At 39.8% G+C, this 21,888-nt stretch overlaps 1 protein-coding gene and 1 pseudogene across 4 annotated transcripts in view; both read right to left on the bottom strand.

Annotated features, from left to right (window-relative positions):
- The window catches only part of GRID2 (glutamate ionotropic receptor delta type subunit 2), a gene marked incomplete at both ends in the record, with an annotated part of 1,377,541 nt that overhangs the window by 547,167 nt on the left and 808,486 nt on the right, over positions 1-21,888 (bottom strand). For all 3 annotated transcript variants that reach the window (XM_082652914.1, XM_082652913.1, XM_082652915.1), the window contains 2 exons: positions 13,065-13,226; positions 20,352-20,525. In XM_082652914.1, coding sequence (XP_082509040.1) covers positions 13,065-13,226; positions 20,352-20,525 — 336 coding nt within the window. The remainder of the gene's footprint in view (positions 1-13,064; positions 13,227-20,351; positions 20,526-21,888) is intronic.
- Positions 7,423-10,872, bottom strand: LOC309821766 (DNA replication licensing factor MCM4-like; annotated as a pseudogene). Its single transcript has 2 exons — positions 10,762-10,872; positions 7,423-9,802 (listed from the first exon to the last, which is right to left on the bottom strand). The product of its transcript is annotated as a DNA replication licensing factor MCM4-like (transcript).

Here is a 21,888-nt window from a genome sequence, read left to right as displayed (position 1 = left end):
CCTGGAGAATGTTCCATGACCACTTGAGAAGAAAGTGTATTCTGTTGTTTTTGGATGGAATTTTCTATAAATATCAATTAAGTCCATCTTGTTTAATGTATCATTTAAAGCTTGTGTTTCCTTATTTTCATTTGGATTTCATTCTGGTGGATGAGGCTGGATCTTGTCTTTCTGGTGGGCAGGACCACATCTAGTGTTGTGTTTCGGAGTGTCTGTGACCTTATTATGATTTTAGGCAGCCTCTCCGCTAATGGGTGTTTTTTTTTTTCCTGTCTTGCTAGTTGTTTGGCACAGGGTGTCCAGCATTGTAGCTTGCTGGTCATTGAGTGGAGCTGGGTCTTAGCGTTGAGATGGAGATCTCTGGGAGAGCTTTCGTTGTTTGATATTATGTGGAGCCGGGAAGTCTCTGGTGGACCAATGTCCAGAACTCGGCTCTCCTACCTCAGAGGCACAGGTCTGACACCCAGCTGGAGCACCAAGACCCTGTCAGCGACACGGTTCAGAATAAAAGGGAGAAAAAAAGAAATAAATAAATAAAAATAAAATAAAATAAAGTTATTAAAATAAAAAATAATTATTAAAAATAAAAAATTAAAAACTAGTAAAGAAAAGACAAGAAAAGAAGAAAGAGGAGAGCAACCAAACCAAAAAACGAATCCACCAATGATAACAAGCGTTAAAACTATACTAAAAAAAATAATAATAAATAAATAAACAGATCCATAGGACAAATGGTAAAAACAAAGCTACACAGAGAAAATCACACAAAGAAGCATACACATACACACTCACAAAAAGAGAAAGAGGAAAAAAATATATATATCGTTGCTCCCACAGTCCACCTCCTCAATTTGGTCTGATTCGTTGTCTATTCAGGTATTCCACATTTGCAGGTACATCAAGTTGATTGTGGAGATTTTCTCCGCTGCTCCTGAGGCTGCTGGGAGAGATTTCCCTTTCTCTTCTTTGTTCTCACAGCTCCTGGGGTTCAGCTTTGGATTTGGTCCCATCTCTGCGTGTAGGTCACCTGAGGGCGTCTGTTCTTGGCTCAGACAGGACGGGGTTAAAGGAGCCGCTGATTCGAGGGCTCTGGCTCACTCGGGAAGGGAGGGGCACGGAGTGCCGAGGCGCGCCGTGCATTCTCCGGGGTAAGTTGTCCCTGGATCCCGGGACCCTGGCAGTGGCAGGCTGCACAGGTTCCCGGGAGGGGAGGTGTGGGTAGTGACCTGTGCTCGCACACAGGCTTCTTGGTGGCGGCAGCAGCAGCGTTAGCGTCTCATGCCCGTCTCTGGTGTCTGCGCTGATAGCCGCAGCTCACGCCCGTCTCTGGAGCTCCTTTAAGCGGCGCTCTGAATCCCCTCTCCTCCCGCACCAGGAAACAAAGAGGCAAGAAAAAGTCTCTTTCCTCTTCGGCAGGTCCAGACTTTTCCCCGGGCTCCCTCCCGGCTAGCCGTGGCGCACTAACCCCCTGCAGGCTGTGTTCACGCCGCCAACCCCAGTCCTCTCCCTGCAGTCCGACCATAGCCGGAGCCTCAGCTCCCAGCCCTGCCCGCCCTGGCCGGTGAGCAGACAAGCCTCTAGGCCTGGTGAGTGCCGGTCGGCCCTGATCCTCTGTGCGGGAATCTCTCCGCTTTGCCCTCCGCACCCCTGTCTGTGGCTGCGCTCTCCTCCGCGGCTCCGAAGCTGCCCTCCTCTGCCACCCGCAGACTCCGCCCGCGAAGGGGCTTCCTAGTGTGTGGAAAGCTTTCCTCCTTCACAGCTCCCTCCCACTGGTGCAGGTCCCGTCCCTATTCTTTTTCTTTTGCCCTACCCAGGTACGTGGGGAGTTTCTTGCCTTCTGGGAGGTCTGAGGTCTTCTGCCAGCGTTCATCAGGTGTTCTGTAGGAGTTGTTCCATGTGTAGATGTATTTCTGGTGTATCTGTGGGGAGGAAGGTGATCTCCACGTCTTACTCTTCCGCCATCTTGAAGATCTCCCCCTATGCTGTATTCTTAATGAGCTGTTAGCCTGTGTAATTAGTAAAATCTTCTCTCACGTGGATATAAAGGGTGCTTGAGAGGTCAGTATTTCAAGCAACTAAACCCTTTAACTGAAGCTCCTTCTTATCTGTCTCAGACTTAACCTCTCTGATATTTGCTTGCCTAAAAATATTCCCATGTGTTTGAGCTTTTTTTTTGTTTTCATCTATCCTCAGCTCAACACTGAAATCACAGCCTTGGTATAAATGTGTGCTGGCCAGGTGGTGATGAGCAGTCATTATCTTTGTGCATGCATAGTTGCAGTTTTTTAAAAAATCTCTTGATACAGCTGATTCCAAACAAAATAAGCTAATGGGACATTGATAGTATGAATAACACATATAGTTTTTAAATGTCCATTAAATTGACAGTAATAATTGCCTCCAGAGTAAACCTTTTGAAAAATACCATGTAAATTGGTTTAGATTTCATCCTACACACTCTGTATAGAAATACCAGTGGGTATCAAATATGAAAAGAAGAAGAGAAGAAAAATAAAAAGAGTAGATCAAAGGTCAGGAATAATTTACCACTGGATAATCAGTTCCTGAAAAGGCAGAAGTCTGATGTTCCCTTACGGATAGGATAAGATGGAAAAAAGAAGAAAGAAAATTTCCTAAGTATTTGTTTCACTCTCTTTATGAGGCAGAAGGATTTATCCCTATATTTGAAACTGCAAAGTAACTGAGAGATACTTTTGGAAGATCATATAGATCAAATATTAATGACACTTGTCTAATTTCCTTATACATATTCCTAGGTTCCTTGCAACCTGCAAACATGCTTGGTAATTAAGGATACCCCGTTAAATAAATATAAGCCCAGCAAGACTGTGAACACACTGGGAGACGCCTGACTCAGCAGTGTGCCCTGATGCCCTCATGTTTCACAAGTTAATTTCAGTGAGAAAAATCCCTGAGAGAAAGAAGATACTACATTTTATACCCAGAAAAGAAATATAATTTGTAGATAAATGCTAGAATACACTATGCCAAAAAATAAAAAAGAATAAAAACATAAAACTTAATTTGTGTAAAATGTTTAGGAAAACTTGAGTTGCCATATAACATTTATATGTGTGTGTATGTGCATACAGATATATACATACATATTTACAAATATACATATATACTCAAATATTCATTCATAATAGAAACTTGAAGCAAACTGAGCAGGAAATAAGAAACTACTAACATTTTGGTCATGCTGTCTACATCTCAGAGAATAAGAAACTGAGGCCCAGACAACTAGTTATTTGAGGAACCTGAATTGAAGCCTCCTTCTTGTGCCTCATACATTTTCCTCTAGACGACGTAAGCTGCGTGTCCAATATAACACATGCATATCACAGTGATTGCTCAAAAAATGTATGTGGAACTAAATTAAATTAAAATTGACACCATTTTACCCACTTCATGATTCAAATGCCCTGAATTTGAGGATACACTGAAGAGTCCACAAGAAGACTATTCCAAGGTCATTGACTATATTTTCAAAGCTCTTGTGGCAAAAAGTTTATTTGCACACATTTTTGTCAAAAGGCTATCTTATATTCCAAGTCAATACTGTTTCTAGTAAGACACATTATGTTTTCCTAAATGTTCGCTCTGTCCTTCAGGTTTATAATTCTAAATGGTACATAGTGCTTAACACGAAAAGCAAAGTAATATATTTATATTACTCTAAGTATACAATTTAAAAAAAAAATCAACAAGGGGAGATCAATCAAGACAAAGGAATAAGAAGATATAGAAGTCACCTCTCCCCACGAACACATCAAAAATACATTTACATGTGGGACTATTCTCACTGAAAACTAACTGGAAAATGGTAGAAAGACTCAGATACAACCAAGGCTATAAGGAAGATTTCACATGTAATTGGGTAGAAGAGCAGAGAAATTATCAGGTTAGGACCTGTGACCGTGGGAGGGGACTCAGAGGAAAAGGGAGGTTACATGGGCAGACATCCTCCCTGGGGCATGGGCAGTTCAAGTCACATATTGGGCTCCACAGGCCTGAGGTCTGACAAAGGGCAGAAAAGCCCCCTTGGCTGGTTGGAGGGCTACTGAGACTAACAGGGGGGCTGTGGGAAGCCTGAACTCAGCTCGTGAAGAGTGTGCATCCTCTGGCTTGCTCCTGAGGCAGCGTGGAGAGGGCAGAGTGAGACCACACTAGTGGCTGCCGGGTTTTCTGCGACCAACCTAGCATCTGCCCCAGCCTGAGCCTCTCGATTGTTCCAGCCTTGCTTATTTCATGTCACAGCTCTGCACTGGATATAGGGCTGCCAAGACCGAGGAAAGTGGTAGACCTTGGAACACAGAGGCGACTCAGATCTGGGGCAGCATCTGGGCAGGGAGGGGGCAGCCATTGCTGGCACTACACAGGCAGCACACCAGAGACAGCCTGGACCTCTGCCTACAGCCAACCTTCTGCAGCCCATGCCCGATCATGAGCTGAGAGCCCACATGGGCCCCTATTGCTCCAGCACTGCTCTCCTCTGGGGCAGGGGTGCCAAAGCTGAGAGAGGGGAGAGCACATACTTGAAGGGAATGGAGCCACCTTGTACCCAAATTTCAGGGCTTCTGTTCCAGCAACTTTGGATCTGACCCCATCCCCAATCGGTAGGCAATAGTCACTGGCAGCTGATAGCTACCAGCACACCATGAGGAAAAATGTGACTTGCATTCATGTCAAATCCAGCTCTCCCACCAAAGGCACTGGGCACACACAGACTATACATGGATGCTCCCATGTAAGGACACTCCTTGAAGACTGCAACAGGTAACTGTTTCCCCTCAATTCATAGAGACAGAGAAAGTTAAGCAAATGAGAAGACAGAGGAATTGGTCTCAATTGAAAGAGCAAGAGAAAACCCCTCAAAAATACATAATAAAACAGAAATAAACAATTTACCAGATAAAGTATTTAAAGCATTAATGACAAGAATGCTAACTGAATTAGGGAAAAGAGTAGAAGAACACAGAATTTTAACAAGGAACTAGAAAATATAAAAAAGAACCAATCCGAACTGAAGAATAAAATAACTGAAATGAAAAACACACTAAAAGGAATGTATACAAGACTAAGTAATACAGAAGAAAGCATAAGTAATCTGGAAGTTAGATAATGGAAATCACTTGATCAGAACAGTGAAAAGAAAAACAAATTTAAAAATTAGAATAGTTTAAGAGATCTCTGAGATAACATTGAGTGTACCAACATTTGCATTATAGAGGTCCCAGAAGAAGAGAAAGAGAAGGGGTTGAAAATGTATTTGATGAAACTATGGCTGGAAACTTCCCAAACTTGAAGAAAGAAACAGATATCCTGTACAGAAAGAACAGAGGGTACTGAATAAGATGTATCCAAACAGACGCATACCAAGACATATCATCATTAAAATGGCAAAACTTAAACAGAGAATTTTAAAGACAGAAAGAGAAAAACAAAGAGGCATATACAATGGAACCCCCATAAGGCTATCAGCTGATTTTTCTACAGAAATGTTGCAGGCCAGAAGGGAGTGGCATGATATATTTAAAGTGCTGGAGGGAGACCTTCAAGGTGGCAGAGGAGTAAGACGTGGAGATCACCTTCCTCCCCACAGATACATCAGAAATACATTTACATGTGTAACAACTCCTATAGAACACCCACTGAACACTGGCAGAAGACCTCAGACCTCCCAAAAGGCAAGAAACTCCCCACGTACCTGGGTAGGGCAAAAGAAAAAAGAATAAACAGAGACAGGGACAGGACCTGCACCAGTGGGAGGGAGCCGTGAAGGAGGAAAAGTTTCCACACACTAGAAGCCCCTTCGCAGGCGGAGACTGCGGGTGGCGGAAGGGGGAAGCTTCGGAGACGCGGAGGAGAGTGCAGCAACAGGGGTGCAGATGGCAAAGCGGAGAGATTCCCGCACAGAGGGTCAGGGCCGACCGGCACTCACCAGCCCGAGAGGCTTGTCTGCTCACCCGCCGGGGCGGGCGGGGCTGGGAGTTGAGGCTCGGGCTGGTCCGAGCGCAGGGAGAAAACTGGGGTTGGCGGCGTGAACACAGCCTGAAGGGGTTAATGCGCCAGGGCTAGCCGGGAGGGAGTCTGGGAAAGAGTCTGGACCTGCCGAAGAGGCAAGAGACTTTCTTGCCTCTTTGTTTCCTGGTGCGGGAGGAGAGGGGATTCAGAGCACCGCGTAAAGGAGCTCCAGAGACTGGCGCGAGCCGTGGCTAACAGCGCGGAAACCAGAGACAGGCATGAGATGCTAAGGCTGCTGCTGCTGCCACCAAGAAGCCTGTGTGCAAGCACAGGTTACTATCCACAGCTCCCCTCCAGGGAGGCTGTGACCTAAATAGACCTAAACAGACATTTCTCCAAAGGAGATATACAGATTGCCAACAAACAGATGAAAGGATGTTCAACATCCCTAATCATTAGAGAAATGCAAATCAAAACTACAATGAGGTATCACCTCACACCAGTCTGAATGGCCATCATCAAAAAATCTACAAACAATAAATGCTGGAGAGGGTGTGGAGAAAAGGGAACCCTCTTGCCCTGTTGGTGGGAATGTAAATTGATACAGTCACTATGGAGAACAGTATGGAGGTTTCTTAAAGAGCTAAAAATAGAACTACCATATGACCCAGCAATCCCACTACTGGGCATATACCCTGAGAAAACCATAATTCAAAAAGAGTCACGTACCACAATGTTCACTGCAGCTCTATTTACAATAGCCAAGACATGGAAGCAACCTAAGTGTCCATGGACAGGTGAATGGATAAAGAAGATGTGGTACATATATACAATGGAATATTACTCAGACATAAAAAGAAACAAAACTGAGTTATTTGTAGTGAGGTGGATGGACCTAGAGGCTGTCCTACAGAGTGAAGTAAGTCAGAAAGAGAAAAACAAATATCTTATGCTAACACATATATATGGAATCTAAAAAAAAAAAATGGTTCTGATAAACCTAGGGGCAGGACAGGAATAAAGACACAGACATAGAGAATGGACTTGAGGACACAGGGAGGGGGAAGCGTAAGCTGGGACAAAGTGAGAGAGTAGCACTTACATATATACACTACCAAATATAAAATAGATAGCTAGTGGGAAGCAGCTGCATAGCTCAGGGAGATCAGCTGGTGCTTTGTGACCACCTAGAGGGGTGGGATAGGGAGGGTGGAAGGGAGACGCAAGAGGGAGGAGATATGGGGATGTATGTATACATATAGCTGATTCACTTTGTTTTACAGCAGAAACTAACACAACATTTTACAGTAATTATACTCCAATAAAGATGTTAAAAAAAAGGAGAAAGAATTTCTTTCTGTTGGCCCATATGCCATACACATATATGGAAGCAAAGTCAGTGCCCAAGTGCAGAAGACCTGAACACTCAGAGCTTCAGAGCAAGCGAGCAGTTTTTCCAATCACTGTCAAAAAGTCATCTTCAGCCAAGGCACATGGTGCTTTGTCAAATATATCTTTGGTAATGGCTATGCCAGATTGTTCCCAAACATCTTCAAAAAGTTGTGGGCGCTTTAGGGCTGATGTCTTACTCTTAGATAAAATAAGTTTTTTTCAGTGCTTCAGCTAACTCTTCTTTCCATTTAGGAGAGATGACACTCATTCCTGTAGTAAGAATAGATATGTCTACAATGCCAGTCTGGGGGTTAGTAGCAGACTGCTTACAGCCTCTCTATAGAGGTCTGTATCTTTGCTTCAACTTTATTTGAATATCATACTTTAGCATGGGCTTCTGCTAAGCCATTTTAACGATTCCAGCTTTGGAGAGTATGCAGAAACCATTCCTCCTCTACTTGAGCTTTGCTGACAGCCTGGCTGGCTTCCTGACTCAACCTAGGCATCCAGTGCTGTGACAGCGCAGTCCTTTAGCACTGCCGTATCCATGAACTCCTCTTTCACACGCTCCCTGCTCGAGCGGTACACAGCCACGAGGTGGTGAGCCAGATGCCTGCCACAGGTTTCATCCTGAGGTCGAGCATGAGGAAGGTGGAACCGAACCTGGGTAATAAGGTGTGAAGTCGCTGGATATTTTCAAAGGTGGTATTTATTAGCGTTACACTAAGACTCAATAGAATTTGCTGCTGTCAGGACACATGTGCACGCATTGAGCTTGCAAATAACCCCAGCCATTGTGGTAAGGAGAGTTAGCTGTTCCCTGGCTTCAAGCAACACTGGTCTTGTACTTTGATTCATCTTTTCAAGTATCAATACAGTAGATGCCACTGTCACTAAGGATAAGGGCACCAGTCTGCAGGACCAGCTGCCTCCATTTGGGGTCTTTCACATATACTGTTAGGCTGACTGCACTGAAGCCCTTCCCAGGTGCATACTGGTCCCAGGGTACCAGGTTGTATACACATTGCAGGAGCTGGGACTTGCTGGTCCCAGGGTCACTGCACAGCAGGATGTTGATCTCAGCATGAAATCTGCCTTTTCCTGTTGGACTAAAATCCTTCCCTGTTCCCCAGAAAATCTGAAGCAAGTTTCCCTTTTTGAAATCTTCCTGTTCTTAAGTGCTTGGACCTGAGGCTGAAGCAAGTCTCTCATAAATGTCTGGTTTTCTGGAAAGTTTCTTAAGTAATTCCACATGCTTCTCTGAAAAAAAGTTTGTTTTACTTCTTCATCTCCTTTGTGCAGACGTTTTGCATCCATTTTCTGATAATGAATGACATCAATGAGGGTTCTGTAGACAGACTTCACATTACTCACCATTGGGCTGATTCAATAGGAACAGCTGGATAAATGCCTGTGATATTCACTCTGTCCCCAAGATGAATCGTGTCAACAATGTCATTGTGAGTAAAAGGATGACAGCATGAGGCATCTGCCCTGCAGGCATATTTTCAGGAGACTCTTGGAGTCTGATCATCTGTTTATCAGAGAACGTGACAAGCAGTCCTGGGTGAGCACCACACTGTGGGCGGTATGGCAGCATGCCCATACTCTGACAAGGTCCATCTCCACTAGGAGGGCACACCTGGCACTGGAAAAAGGCCCCACGCATCTCTGGAATCAGCTGGGACACCCTGATCATCATCACGTTGATGGTGATGAGCTGACTGACGTCTTCTGGATTCAGGTTTCTCATATTCTTCATCTCCAATACACTGAATGGTCCTATCGTATCTGATGTTCTAAGATTGAGTCAGGTAACTGTCAAAGATCTCAAGAGTCATATTAAAAGTCAGGATAACTTCCAGTGGGAAGCAGATGAACTGTCTATTCAGATGTTTGTCAAATGATTTTCTGTGTTCACAGTTTACATTTAAAAATGGCTTCCCAATAATATTAGTTTTTCCAAGTAACTGCATGTACGGAGGCTCAGCAATATCTACGGCAGTATTTTCTTCTTCTTTAAGCCAGAGGGTCAATAAAATCTCTGCAAATTTGTTTTGCAGGTTTCCATATTTACATCTGTTCCTCAAATCAGAAGTTTTTGGCCTAGAAACTGCTCACTGGCCACTCTATCTTCTATTACTGGCCCATACTGGAAATCCACCTGCAGAACGTTTTGTGCAGAACCCAGGTCAGGCCTCTGCCTCATGGGTGTGCCCCTAACAGCACTGCTTGGAGTTCTCTCTATCCAAGAGCTGAGAGTGCCACATGTCAGTGGTGAACTGACAACAAAATCAAGAGGAATCACTGAAGAATGCATCACAGGAGAGCTGGATAATAATGTGTCCGGTGCAGCGGGGCTCTGCAGGTCAGCTCCAGGCCCGGTCAGCATCATCTGCAGCTTTCCCGTAGAGGTAGAATCCTGGCCTCATCGTCTCTGACATGGAGGTGCCCTGGCTTTCTCACTTGCAGCAGGGGAAGTTGGCCGCCTCCAAAGCCCACAGGGCTCCAGATGCACCTGGCAGGTTGTGCTCCCAGATGCCCCAAGAAAATTTTTTTAAAGGTTTAAAAAGATATAAAGTATTACAATTAAGTGATGACAATTTTTTGAAGATGATATCAATATCTACTTGAAAAACACATGGGAATAAACTACAAAGAAAGAAGTAAGAATCTGGAGTTTAGTAACAAGTTGATCAGGTCAGTCACAAAATGTATCAAACACCAATAACTTCCTCATGTACCTACAATGACTAGTTCAAAAATATAGTGGAAACATATCCTATTCATGATAGCGTGCACAAACACATGTATACACGCACAGATGCGCATACTCAAAACCCTACAAAATTTCAGGAATAAATACAATGAAAACATGTATGAAGAATACTCTAAATCTTTTCTGAGGGTTATAAAAAGATAACTATATAGATAGATACCATGTCCATTCATGGACATCAATTCTTTGTACTCCTTGCATTAGTACATAGGCTTTGTAAAGTGTATAGAGCACGCTCAGAATATAGGCACGCAGTGGTTACTTGAATGTAATTAAGAATTTTATCACTAGAATATTCACATTGTAATAAAGAGCCTGACCTCATTTGTGAGGTCTGGCTGCTGACTTTTTTTTTTTTTTGCGGTACGCGGACCTCTCACTGCTGTGGCCTCTCCCGTTGCGGAGCGCAGGCTCCGGACGCGCAGGCTCAGCGGCCATGGCTCACGGGCCCAGCCGCTCCGTGGCATGTGGGATCTTCCCGGACCGGGGCACGAACCCGTGTCCCCTGCATCGGCAGGTGGACTCTCAACCACTGCGCCACCAGGGAAGCCCCTGACTTCTCTTTAAGCCTTGCTTTTCCTTTCTTATTTGGCTCCACATACGGACAGGCTGATTAAGAAAGCCCATCCTGCACCTCCTTCTTTAACACCCCTGGGAAATTTAAGCCTCAAAAATCTCCAGCCCACATAAATGGGAACTTTTCTTAGCCCCATCCCTAACAACTGAAATGCCCAGCCCATTCACAGTGCTTTGCTCAAGCCAGCCTGGGCCTGCATGGGCCCACTCTGCTTTCCCCAGGAGTCCCTGAGTGAGTAGCACACTTTTTCTCAAATTCTCTTGTTTTGTGAAGTGTCATCAGCCTGGACATCCAAATGGGATAACCAAGACACTGAGAGGAGGCAAAGTAATATGATGGGAAAAACTTAACTCCGTTTTTAAGGGCAATTTGAAATGTGAGAAAAAAATAATGAAATAGAACATTTGCAATCAAACATAGCATTCAAATTGTCTCTAGATACACAGAATGGATATATTCCTTTAAAAAGTGCCACCGGGTTGAAAGTTTACAGGAGATATGCAAATATTCTCCCAAAATAAAATTTCATAATTATCATATGAAATCGTTGTTTTGATTATAAATTTAACAACATTTTACACATTGAATTGCTCCATAAGAAATACCTACATATTATAGTGTCTCTCTTTCCCTCCTACTGATACTTTCACTAAATAAATATCTCCTAAGCAACCTCCCAAACAATTATTCTGTCTTTGTGAGGCAGCTTCCGAAGAATGAATATATTCAGGTTCCTGCATCCTAGACACACCATGAATTAATAAATTGGCAGGATCAGAACCATGTTCAACAATCTCCCTTGGATTCATACCTGCCAGCTCTCTACATAGATAGAGCTGGGGGATTTTGGCAACACCTTGAGCTTAGATTTGACTTACTAATTTTTCAGTTGAAAAATCCTCCTCTGCCAATATATTCAATACATTTAATTCTCAAGCACCTCTGTTGATAAGAGCCTAAATTCTCATTAAAGTGATTCTTCTGCAAAGAGGATACAGTACCAAGAGGAAGATCCAGGCTTTTCTCTATTTGAAACATTTTTCCCTCTACTTCCTGGTTTTTGTACATCTAGCTCCCTTTTAATGTTAATTTTTAGATTTTTCTCTGGCATTTCTAAATACTTCATATTTCATTTGACTAGCTATTTCTCTTAACTATTTCAGGAGAAAAAGGCAAACACATGCAGAAAGAAAAAGGATGCATAAAATGAAGAATATGAACTTCCAAACGGCTGTCTCCTTTGTGTAAAGGGTACAGGAGAAATTTGTTTGTTTTATTAATCATTTCATTTTAAATCCAAGAAGCTGTGCGAGACAAATGGAAAATGCCAGCAAGGATGACATGACGAAGAGGCTAATAAACTGCAGGATGCTTATAGCTTTGAGAGGAGCTAAACAACATTATGCGAATGGAGCAGGTAGCTGAGCCAAAGCAGGTCACAGCCAGGCTAAATACCACATTGAAAGTGAAGAAGAAGAATGCCATCAAGTACCCCAAATAGTTCACAAATGCTGTAAAAGATTAACTGTTTATGAATATTTTTGTTGTCAGGTAAATTAAAGATCATTACATCCAATGTCTTACCATGCATCATCTAACTGAAAAACACCTAGGTCTAGTGTTTATTTTTTTCAGTGGATGGTGTAGTTTAAAGAAAAATAAATAAATAACTTTTTGTATTTTGTGACAGGTACCAAAATAATTTGAGCATCTCTGACCCTAATGATATAATGAAAGTACATTTCAACAACTAATTTTTTACCTGCATAAAATTTCCTTACAAATAAATAAGGGCTCCCTGTTTCATAGACGTATATGATTTTCTGACCTTGATTTTTTAAATATTTCATTTACCTGTTACAGTGTTTTGTGCTTTGAATAGGCAGCAACATTAGTGAAAAAAAATCCTACTAAAAGATATCTCATCAAACAATGACTTCTTGTTCCTCCTTGCATAAAAATTAGGAAGAGTGAAATGCTAGTCAGACTTGCGGTTGCCAAGGGGGAGGGGGTGTGGTGGAGGGATGGATTGGGAGTTCGGGATTAGCAGATGTAAACTATTATATATAGGATGGGTAAACAGTAAGATGCTATTGTTTAGCACAGGGAACTATATTCAATATCCTGTGATAAACCATAATGGAAAAGAATATTAAAAAAGAATGTCTATATGTGTATAAGAGTTACCTTGCTGTACAGCAGAGACTGGCACAATACTGTAATCAACTATACTTCATTAAAAAAATAAAATTAACAACAACAACACAAAAAACTAATGGATGAATAAATAAAAAATAAAAAAAAAAAGAAATGCTAGTCAGAAATTACCTTCTTGATGGTCTCCAGCATGGAACGCCCTCCCTGCCAGGGCTTGGAGTTCTTTCTGATACATGACAAACTAGCCATACTGTGCCACTTTCGGTCCTCCAGCTTCTTATGAAAAGCATTAGCAAGCAGAAGCACCGTGTCATATATGTAAAGGTTTGAAATCTGAAAAGACATTAGACAGTAATCATTAGAATCATTGATGCCAACCATCAAGAACAAGGAGAAAGTCATCAGCTCAGTTGCTTCCGTTCACAGATAGTTGGTTTACTGGGTTATTATTAAGCAGAAGGTTTCTTTTTTCATTTCCTGGACAATTTTGTTATTGAGAATGAAGTCTTGTCTGATTGTATGCCCCAATTGCTTTTTCAGCTTATTTAGTTGAGAAAGAGAAGATAAAAAAGAGAAGTTTCGACAGAGCCAGGCTGTTAGTGTCAGACCTTAGAAAATCAGTAGTCCTTATTTCTTTCTGAGGAGGTAAGGATCTAAGGGCTTAAGACTGGAAGGGCAAACTGAACAATACGTTTTCTGAATATGTCAAGTTTTTGCATTCTGGTTATTCAGACGGAGAAATATCAACTTGATCTTACATAGAAGATGAGTGTCATAGGTGCAAAAAAAAAAAGGAAGCAGACATCTGCCTGTACATTTGTGCCTCTGGAGATAAAGTAATGAAAAAAGCGAGAGGAAACAGCACCATTCATAAACATTACAATGATCAAGGGTCTATACAAAATAATATAAATGTGCATTGCAATTAATTAACATGACAAATATCATAAGCTATTCACTGTGAATGTGTGTTTACATTAACTCTTTCTTCTTCTAATGTAATCATGTTATCTTCCCTCTATACAGATTTAAAATGAATTATACACATGTTTGATAAGCTGTATTGCACTCTTACACTTAAGTCTTGCCAGAACCAGTATCCTCATTGTTAATTACCGATGGTGTTTATTATTCAAATAAATTATAAACAATATTTTAAAAATACAGACACCAAGAGATATCCAAGGTCAATAACAGAGGTTAAATAATATAACAATGTTATATTATTTCCTCTTTGAAGGAAAACTCTAATAGAAAATTAAAAAATAAGAACTCAGCTATAAAAATTAAATCCATTTTAAGCAATTTTCTCAGATTTTTAAATCTTGTTATCACATTTTTTTCCTGCAAATAAAGGGGACAGTACTTTGATTACCCTTTCCTTATAATTAATCATGAAGGAATCTTATGAAATTTTCTGTCCACAACACAGCATGGTACTAAGCTTCAACTATTAGGATGCTGAAAGTTTGATACTAGGAACAACTGTTAATAAGCAGTTCCTAACAGTGCCTTTTGAGTTTTCTTTCAAAACTAGGTAAATCCACTCGTGCTTGTAGACCTTTCTTTAAACAGACTTTGAACACTCTTATGCACTAAGTGAAATTCCAGTTTGTTCTTTATAAGGAAATATTAGGATAGGATATTCTCATTCTCACCACCGCCTACCCCGCTACCCAGCCACCAGGTAATTACTAGAGGGACCAGGAGGGATGGTGCGATTGGCAATGAACGAAGAGTGAGACTTGATGTTAAAAGTACCTGATGAATCAAACTTCATCTGAATTAGACTATGAAGACCCCGAAGGTAAACCTAGACGAAACATGATGGATGAGTGAGCTGTACCCAAAAATCCAGAGCAAATCTTTTGATGATTTCTCAATAATATGCAATAATCTGGCCTTTTCTGACCTCTCCTGCACCACTGCCTCCAACTCGCTTGTTCTTAGCAACCTAGCTTTATTTTGTTTCACCCTCTGACTGATTTCTTTAAGTGTGTAGATGAGACAGTTGTGGGAGCGTCCTTTGATGTCTCTTTATCTTTCTCCATCTAGTTAACTTCCTCTCGTATTCAATTCATGGGTCACAAGCTGGGTGAATCTTATCCTGACAACTTCTCAGGATTCTCCCCACTCCCAGTCTAGGTGGGCAGTCCTCATTTTATCTCCCATACCACTTGGCGCATACCCCTATCGAAGCATATCATAATGCTAAGATTTTTTAAATTCTGCTTTTCACACTAGAATATGGGTGCTTTCTGGACAAGGGCTCATATTGTTTTCCCTTTTTACTTTTGTTTCCCTTATTTTTTATTTCCTTTTGACTTAGCCTAGAGCCTAGCATATATTTGGTTTTTCATACACTGTTGTCAAGGAAAAGAAGTCAAAGAAAGCCAAGTTTAACATCAGGTAGGTTTAACAGAAGTCAAGATAAGAGAGACCTGCCAACCTGGCTTCCATCCAAACCTGACACTTCTTGTGGCACAGTCTCCTTTGCACACCATAAAGCACGCGCTTTAGCATCCATGACAGGCTTAAAGCTGAGTGCCTTGTACTCGGTATGTGACAGGTGTTTTCAACAAATGACTACCTCTCCTCATTTCCCCACTACCTAAACTGCAGGATCAAAAGGGAGTGATGACATTCTCTGAGTTTTCTATTACCCCTTCTTTTACTTCTTTCTCAGGCAAGTACCTATTCTCTTTTGAGGTTCGTGTTCGTTTTTATGCCACACGTCACAGCACCTTTCTGCCAGCACCTACTAACCTCTTGGTCACTCTTTATTCACGACTCCTCCCTCACAGTGATCCCAAACTGCCTCCTTATATTTAAAAAAGGTCACTTCAATTTCTACACAGATGACCTTCACTTCTACTCTGGCCATGACCAACACAAATGACTATTTACTAGACCCAAATGAACAACTCCTCTAACATCTTAAACTTCAGTATCCCACCAGTCGACCAATCATTTTTCTCTACCTACTGTTACTACACTTGTTTTCTGACTTCACTGACCATGGGCACCAACCTCCTCTACATGCCAACCTTTCGATATCTGACACCTCCTTTGTCTTGCCCTGAAACATCCTCTTTCCTTCAGTTGTTTATCATCTGGTATTACTTCTAGGCTGCTCATCATCTCCGCATTCTTCCTCTGTCCTTCTCTTATTTTTCAATGTTTCTGTCGAAAGTTTAGTACCCAGAACTAACACATTATTGCAGATGTGAGCTGACTAGGAGAAAGTAGTACAAGACGCTGTCTCTCTTGATCTTAGCAAAATGCTTCTGACATAGAGACCAAGATTACATTAGAGTGGCTTGGAGCAAATATGACTTCTGCTATACTCAAGTCAAGTTTGCCTTCGTCTTAACAGCCTTAAACTGTCAAACCAGTTCTCATCCATCTAGACTGTCTGTAATCGACTTTGAACCTATACTTTATCTCTGTCATATTTCAATTTTTAGGCATATTACTCAGTGAATATTAACAACTTGAATCTTGATGATGTAACACAATGTAAGCTTTCTCTCCTAGCTTTATGTCATTTACAAATCTGAGAGGCATACTTCATTCATTTCATTTGTGTAGTTATAAACATTTTGAAAATATTAGGTCCAAGGACAGACTCTTTGGGTGACCACAGAGAATTCCTTGCACTTCAAGAGTAGAATATTTATCAGCATGGTTTGAATATTCCTCTAGTTCCATATTTCTCAAATTGAGGGTAAGAGAAGCTCTGGTGAAAAGTTGTAGGTATTAAAGATACTCAAAGCTACAGAATACCTCTGGGGCATGTTCTATGCTTATCAATTTTGCTTATCAATTTGGAGAGAAAACAAAGTAATTTAACTGATAAATTATTTGAAATATTACTTTTAATTTCAAAGAAACTCATATGTTTTATAACTTTTAAAGATAATAATGAAACTTTAATACATTTTGAACTTTTAAAAAAATCTGAAGCCAGAGTGTTTACCATCTTCTCTTCTTAGGAGGCTTTGGTGAAAATGTTTGAATGACATCAACTTATTTAGACTTTTTAATGTCTTCCCATAAGGATTTCATAAGGAAATTTGTCAAACACTGCATTAAAATCAATATACAATAAATAGATTTATGACATTCTCCCAATCTAAAAAAAATATTAAGTAGGACTTAGTCTGGCAGTGCTTGCTCTTAAGGAAGTCCTATTATCTTATTTGAAGTTCCCCAAACCATATATTTAATAATATAGTCTACAATTTATCCAAATATTAATTTTAGTATATTAAACTCTGGTTGTCAGATCATTTTCCTTCCTTTTGAAAATTGGGATAATTACCAATGTCTTGTACTTGGGTTCTCTTCTCAAGTACTTTTCTAAGTTGCAATATTGTGATCATATCTACTGGTTTATTTACTGCTCTGAGCAATTATTTCTCAGGCCTCATTTTAGAAGAGCAAGGTATACTCTAACGATCTGCAAACCCCTGCTCCTTCTAAACCAGCGGTTTACTTTTCTTTTAATGACTTTAATCTTTCCAATTTGAGGACACTGTTTTCCTAGATGGAGAAAACAGAAGCAAAAGGATTTGAATATTTCTATTTTCCCTCCATTGGCAGCCAAGCTAACATTAGTTTCACCAAGCAGTAAATGGTTCACTTCTTTCTTGCTTCATATATTGCTAAAAACTCTGTTTCTAGCTAAAAGGTATCTTTAACATTTATTTTGCAACTTCAGCTAATCCTGGATTTTAGTCTTTCTGGCACTAATTTAAAGATTGAGGAAACATGTTTTTTGTTCTTTGTAAATCTTACTCCCCTTTCTACGTATACTGAAATATGTAACAGCCTGGAGATCTCTACATGGGCTCACTGTACCCTCTTCTCCTCTGTTGTAGTGATTATTGTGATTTTATAGCTAGGTTTCTATTTTTAGAGCTGACTTGAATCATATTTTCATAGCTTTTTTCTTAGTTTGTTTTTTAACTGTACCCTGCTGATAAGATATGTCTGTGATCATTTTTATCTGCACTGTTTTTATGGACTCCAAGTTGAGAGGGCTGCTTTTCCTAGGGAACCTCACGGGGGGGGGGGGGTCCAAATTTTTAATAAGTACTTTTCTTGTTGTTTCCTTTAACTTCAGTGAGATAAAATATGCACCAAGGCAAGCCTCTACATCAAATGCTCTGCTTTTCGTGGGACATTTTAAATTCAAGAGCCCTGCATTTAGACACTTCATTATATAAATCTTCACATATAAAAGTTTCTGTCAGTTTTCCTTTTATATATTAAACATTCAGTCTAATCCTATTACATATACTAGGGACACTAAATGTAATACATGCACAAAGAAAAAGTAATCATCCTGTTTTCTTCTATCTGTGGGTTTGAGGGGAGTATGATGAAGGTATAGGGAAGGAGGAGTGGTGCTTCCAGTACATCCTTAATTCATCAGATAGGTCTGGGAATATAAAGATAAATAAAATATTTGTTCCCTGATTTCAAGGAATTCATTAATTGAATCAGAAGGATTGTGCTGTTAGGTGAATGTGCTTTAAAATACTATACAATGACTTTCTGCTTTCCCAATCTGTCCATTTCCTACTACCTCTTTTGACAGGAGCAGCCTTTAATATCTCACGATTTTCTAAGTCAAAGTTCTTTCGTGTTTTTCTCTATTTAAAATTCTATCATTTCCACATGAATTATATTCATGACCAATTAATATGAAAAGATGGGTCACTGGAAGTATGAAACTTAAACCTTGTTTAGGCTTGAGTAGCTTACTTTGACCCCTGCGTTCTTATCAATTACATTCAAATCCACAAATATTTACAAAGGTGCAAAGCACCATGGTAGATATGATGGGAGAAAGAAAAATAGACAAGTAGTTAATGTGATTTTATGATGCCTGGTTCTGGAGAGAACCTATTCTAAAAGAGCTTAAAATTTAGTAGGAAAGTTCTATGGGCAATGATCCCAGAGCCAGCTGCCTGGTAAATACACATGGCTCATTACAATGGTAATAAGTATGAAGAAATGGTTAGATAAATGGTAATTTATCTAAAAAAATTCAAAGCTGACTAAAAATAGGGAAGCTGTGGAGTTAACTTTCAAACAAAGAAGTAGTTTTGCCAAGTCGACTTATTTATCCAGTATTATTGGGAATGAACTAGTTCTCCTAGGATTATTTTCCCAAGCTTTTCAAACTAAACATCTCTAAGTACTAAAATGTTTTTGATATTAAACATTTTGAAGGAATATATCATTTTTTTAACCTATGAAATTGATCATGACTTTAACCTCTGTTGATATCTCAGCGATACTGTTTAAAAATTAACTAATATACTAGCAATATTCTACAGTGGTACTCTTAGGAACTGCTTTATGATATAGAGTTGTTTTACAGGGAAAGTCCTGCTCTGATAGGATATCTGAATTAGTGTATCTGTTTTTTTTTGTTGTTGTTGGTTTTTTTTGCGGTACGCGGGCCTCTCACTGTCGTGGCCTCCCCCGTTGCGAAGCACAGGCTCCGGACGCGCAGGCTCAGCGGCCATGGCTCACGGGCCCAGCCGCTCTGCGGCATGTGGGATCCTCCCAGACCGGGGCACGAACCCGTGTCCCCTGCATCGGCAGGCGGACTCTCAACCACTGCGCCACCAGGGAAGCCCTAGTGTATCTGTTTGATTTCTCTTTTCCTGTCTCTTGCCTAGCTCGAGTGCTTCTTATGGAGCCCTATTCTTGTTGATGTGCCTGCCTTTGTTAAACCTCCATCAGACTGACATATTGAGAACTCCAGTGCAAAGAGAAATAAAACAAAAAAATCTGATAGGATTTTCCTTAAGAAAAAGAAATAGGCTCCAGGTGAGTATTAAAAGGGCATTCTTATGAGTGAGCTTCAGGGACTTGGGGTTCTTTATTTTGCTGCTCAGAGACTGCATTCATCTACTTTCAAATTCTTTGTTGTATTCTGAATAGCAAAGGTTTCAGCTATATCCCCTCTGAGTTGGATATAACTTTATAACACTACAGCATTTTTTGGATTTCTAAATTTTTTTTGGTGAAGTTCTTCCAATCGGAAATTAATCTTTAAAAAAGAATAAACGTCTATATCCTTGTTATGCCAGAAAAGGCAAGCAAATTTATTAGCTTAGTAATTTGGAGTTTGGCATTAAGGAGTATCAATCACAAATTCACCATGAGAAATGCTATCGATTTAATTGCTGAAAAGAAATAAACGTTTACTTATTATATTTTTATTAAACAAGTAGATATTTTGCTGTAATGAGGTCAAAATGATCAAAGACAGATTCTTAGCACTCTCCCCATCAGACTTATGAAATTGCTGGAAGAGGAGAATAGTTCAGAAAATGGAAATGTGTACAATTCTGAGTGCAATGCCACTGGAAAAGCTCTCTCTACAACTGCCCAACAAAACATCCTTGAAGGAATATCCAGGGACTTAGAATATACCTCCATATTCTGAGCAAATGGATCCTTTGGATCACACAACGTTGAAGATATTCGATGGTTGCCACGGAAACATCGCTGACTTATATTCTGGGGGACTGGAAATGTCTGACGAATGATGGTTAACCTTCCAATTGACCTTCTTACAAGTTCCTGTACGTCCACATCATTTATTTCCTATAAGATAAGAAAGGGAAGAATTAGAAATGCTTTAATACAGTAACAGAAACACAAAACTATTAATGAGTTGTTATCTGGAAATGCTAAGAGATTCCATTACTGTAATACATTTGCATAATGCTTAGCCCACATCCAATGAAAGCAACAACACATGTTCATTAAAATAATCGACTCATATGTAGTTGCTGTCTGTGCTTTAAATTATATGCATTTATGTATATAATTTATTAATACCTAAATAATTTCAAATGGAGCAAACGACTTAAACACATTTTATTAATAATAAGTTTATAATATGTTGAACACTTCAGAAAAATATGTGTTGTCTAAACATGGGAAAACGTCGCAAATAACTTGCTATTACACTTAATTATTCATTAATGGATTTCAAGGTACTTTGACTACCTAGGAAGATAGTTATAATGTAGGAATAATATATATTGTTCTTAGCAATGAAAAATGAGGTTCTTAAATAAGACAAGTAGAGAGAGAATGAGGAGATATTATTTTTTAAGACTTTTTTCCAATTATGTCTTAGAACTACTGGTGTTAACTCATACATTTCTCTTGGTAAAGAATAAATAAAGGATAAAACAGAGTGTTCACTAACTGCTGAATGGATAAGTTAGTATGTAATTGTGTTCTTAACATAAAGATGAAAAATTCTGTTGATTAATGCAGTGTGAACTCCAGTGATGTTTATCCAAATTAATGCTAGTTTGTATATAAGCATGTGCCGAACTCAAAGAAAAGCATTTTCTACTTCTTTCTCCCTGCCACCTCCCAATTCCACACTTAAATTTTAAGATTTGACTCAATCATGGATGTAAAAGTAATAAAAATAACATAATATTTTCATAACGTACATCTGTTCTAACTGAACATTATTCTAATTGGAATTAGAATAGGACTGATCAGAATAAATTTTAGCTTTAATGTAGTCTTTACTTAGGTAGTTTGTGCTCCATGGTGTCCATTTGGAATCTTTTAAATCAATGAAGCCTTTGTAATTAACATATTATTGGTTTCAACAGATTCTTATGGCATCTGAAGTAAAAAATTTGACACATGATACATTTTGGAATACAATGAGCACTTCTCAGTTTTGTTTCAAAGAATTATTACAGAATAATGAAAGAGAAAAAGATGATTTACAAGTGTAAATTTTCTTCTTTCCTTACTACGTTAATCACATATTATTCTTTCTTATAGCATATATTAGCTTTAAAATTCATCTTTTATTTATGATCTTTCTGAAATATAGATTTCTCTAAAAATAAAATAACACCTGCCATCAGCTATATACAGTGTAATATCCTGGATTTCCAGTCGATTAATCCTTAATGTACCATAAAAATTA

The sequence above is a fragment of the Grampus griseus genome (assembly GCF_964374135.1).
Source record: "Grampus griseus genome assembly, chromosome: 4".
In the NCBI taxonomy this organism is placed as follows: Eukaryota; Metazoa; Chordata; class Mammalia; order Artiodactyla; family Delphinidae; genus Grampus; species Grampus griseus.
Note: the sequence above shows the minus strand (reverse complement) of the source record. Positions and strands in the feature narration are given on the sequence as shown.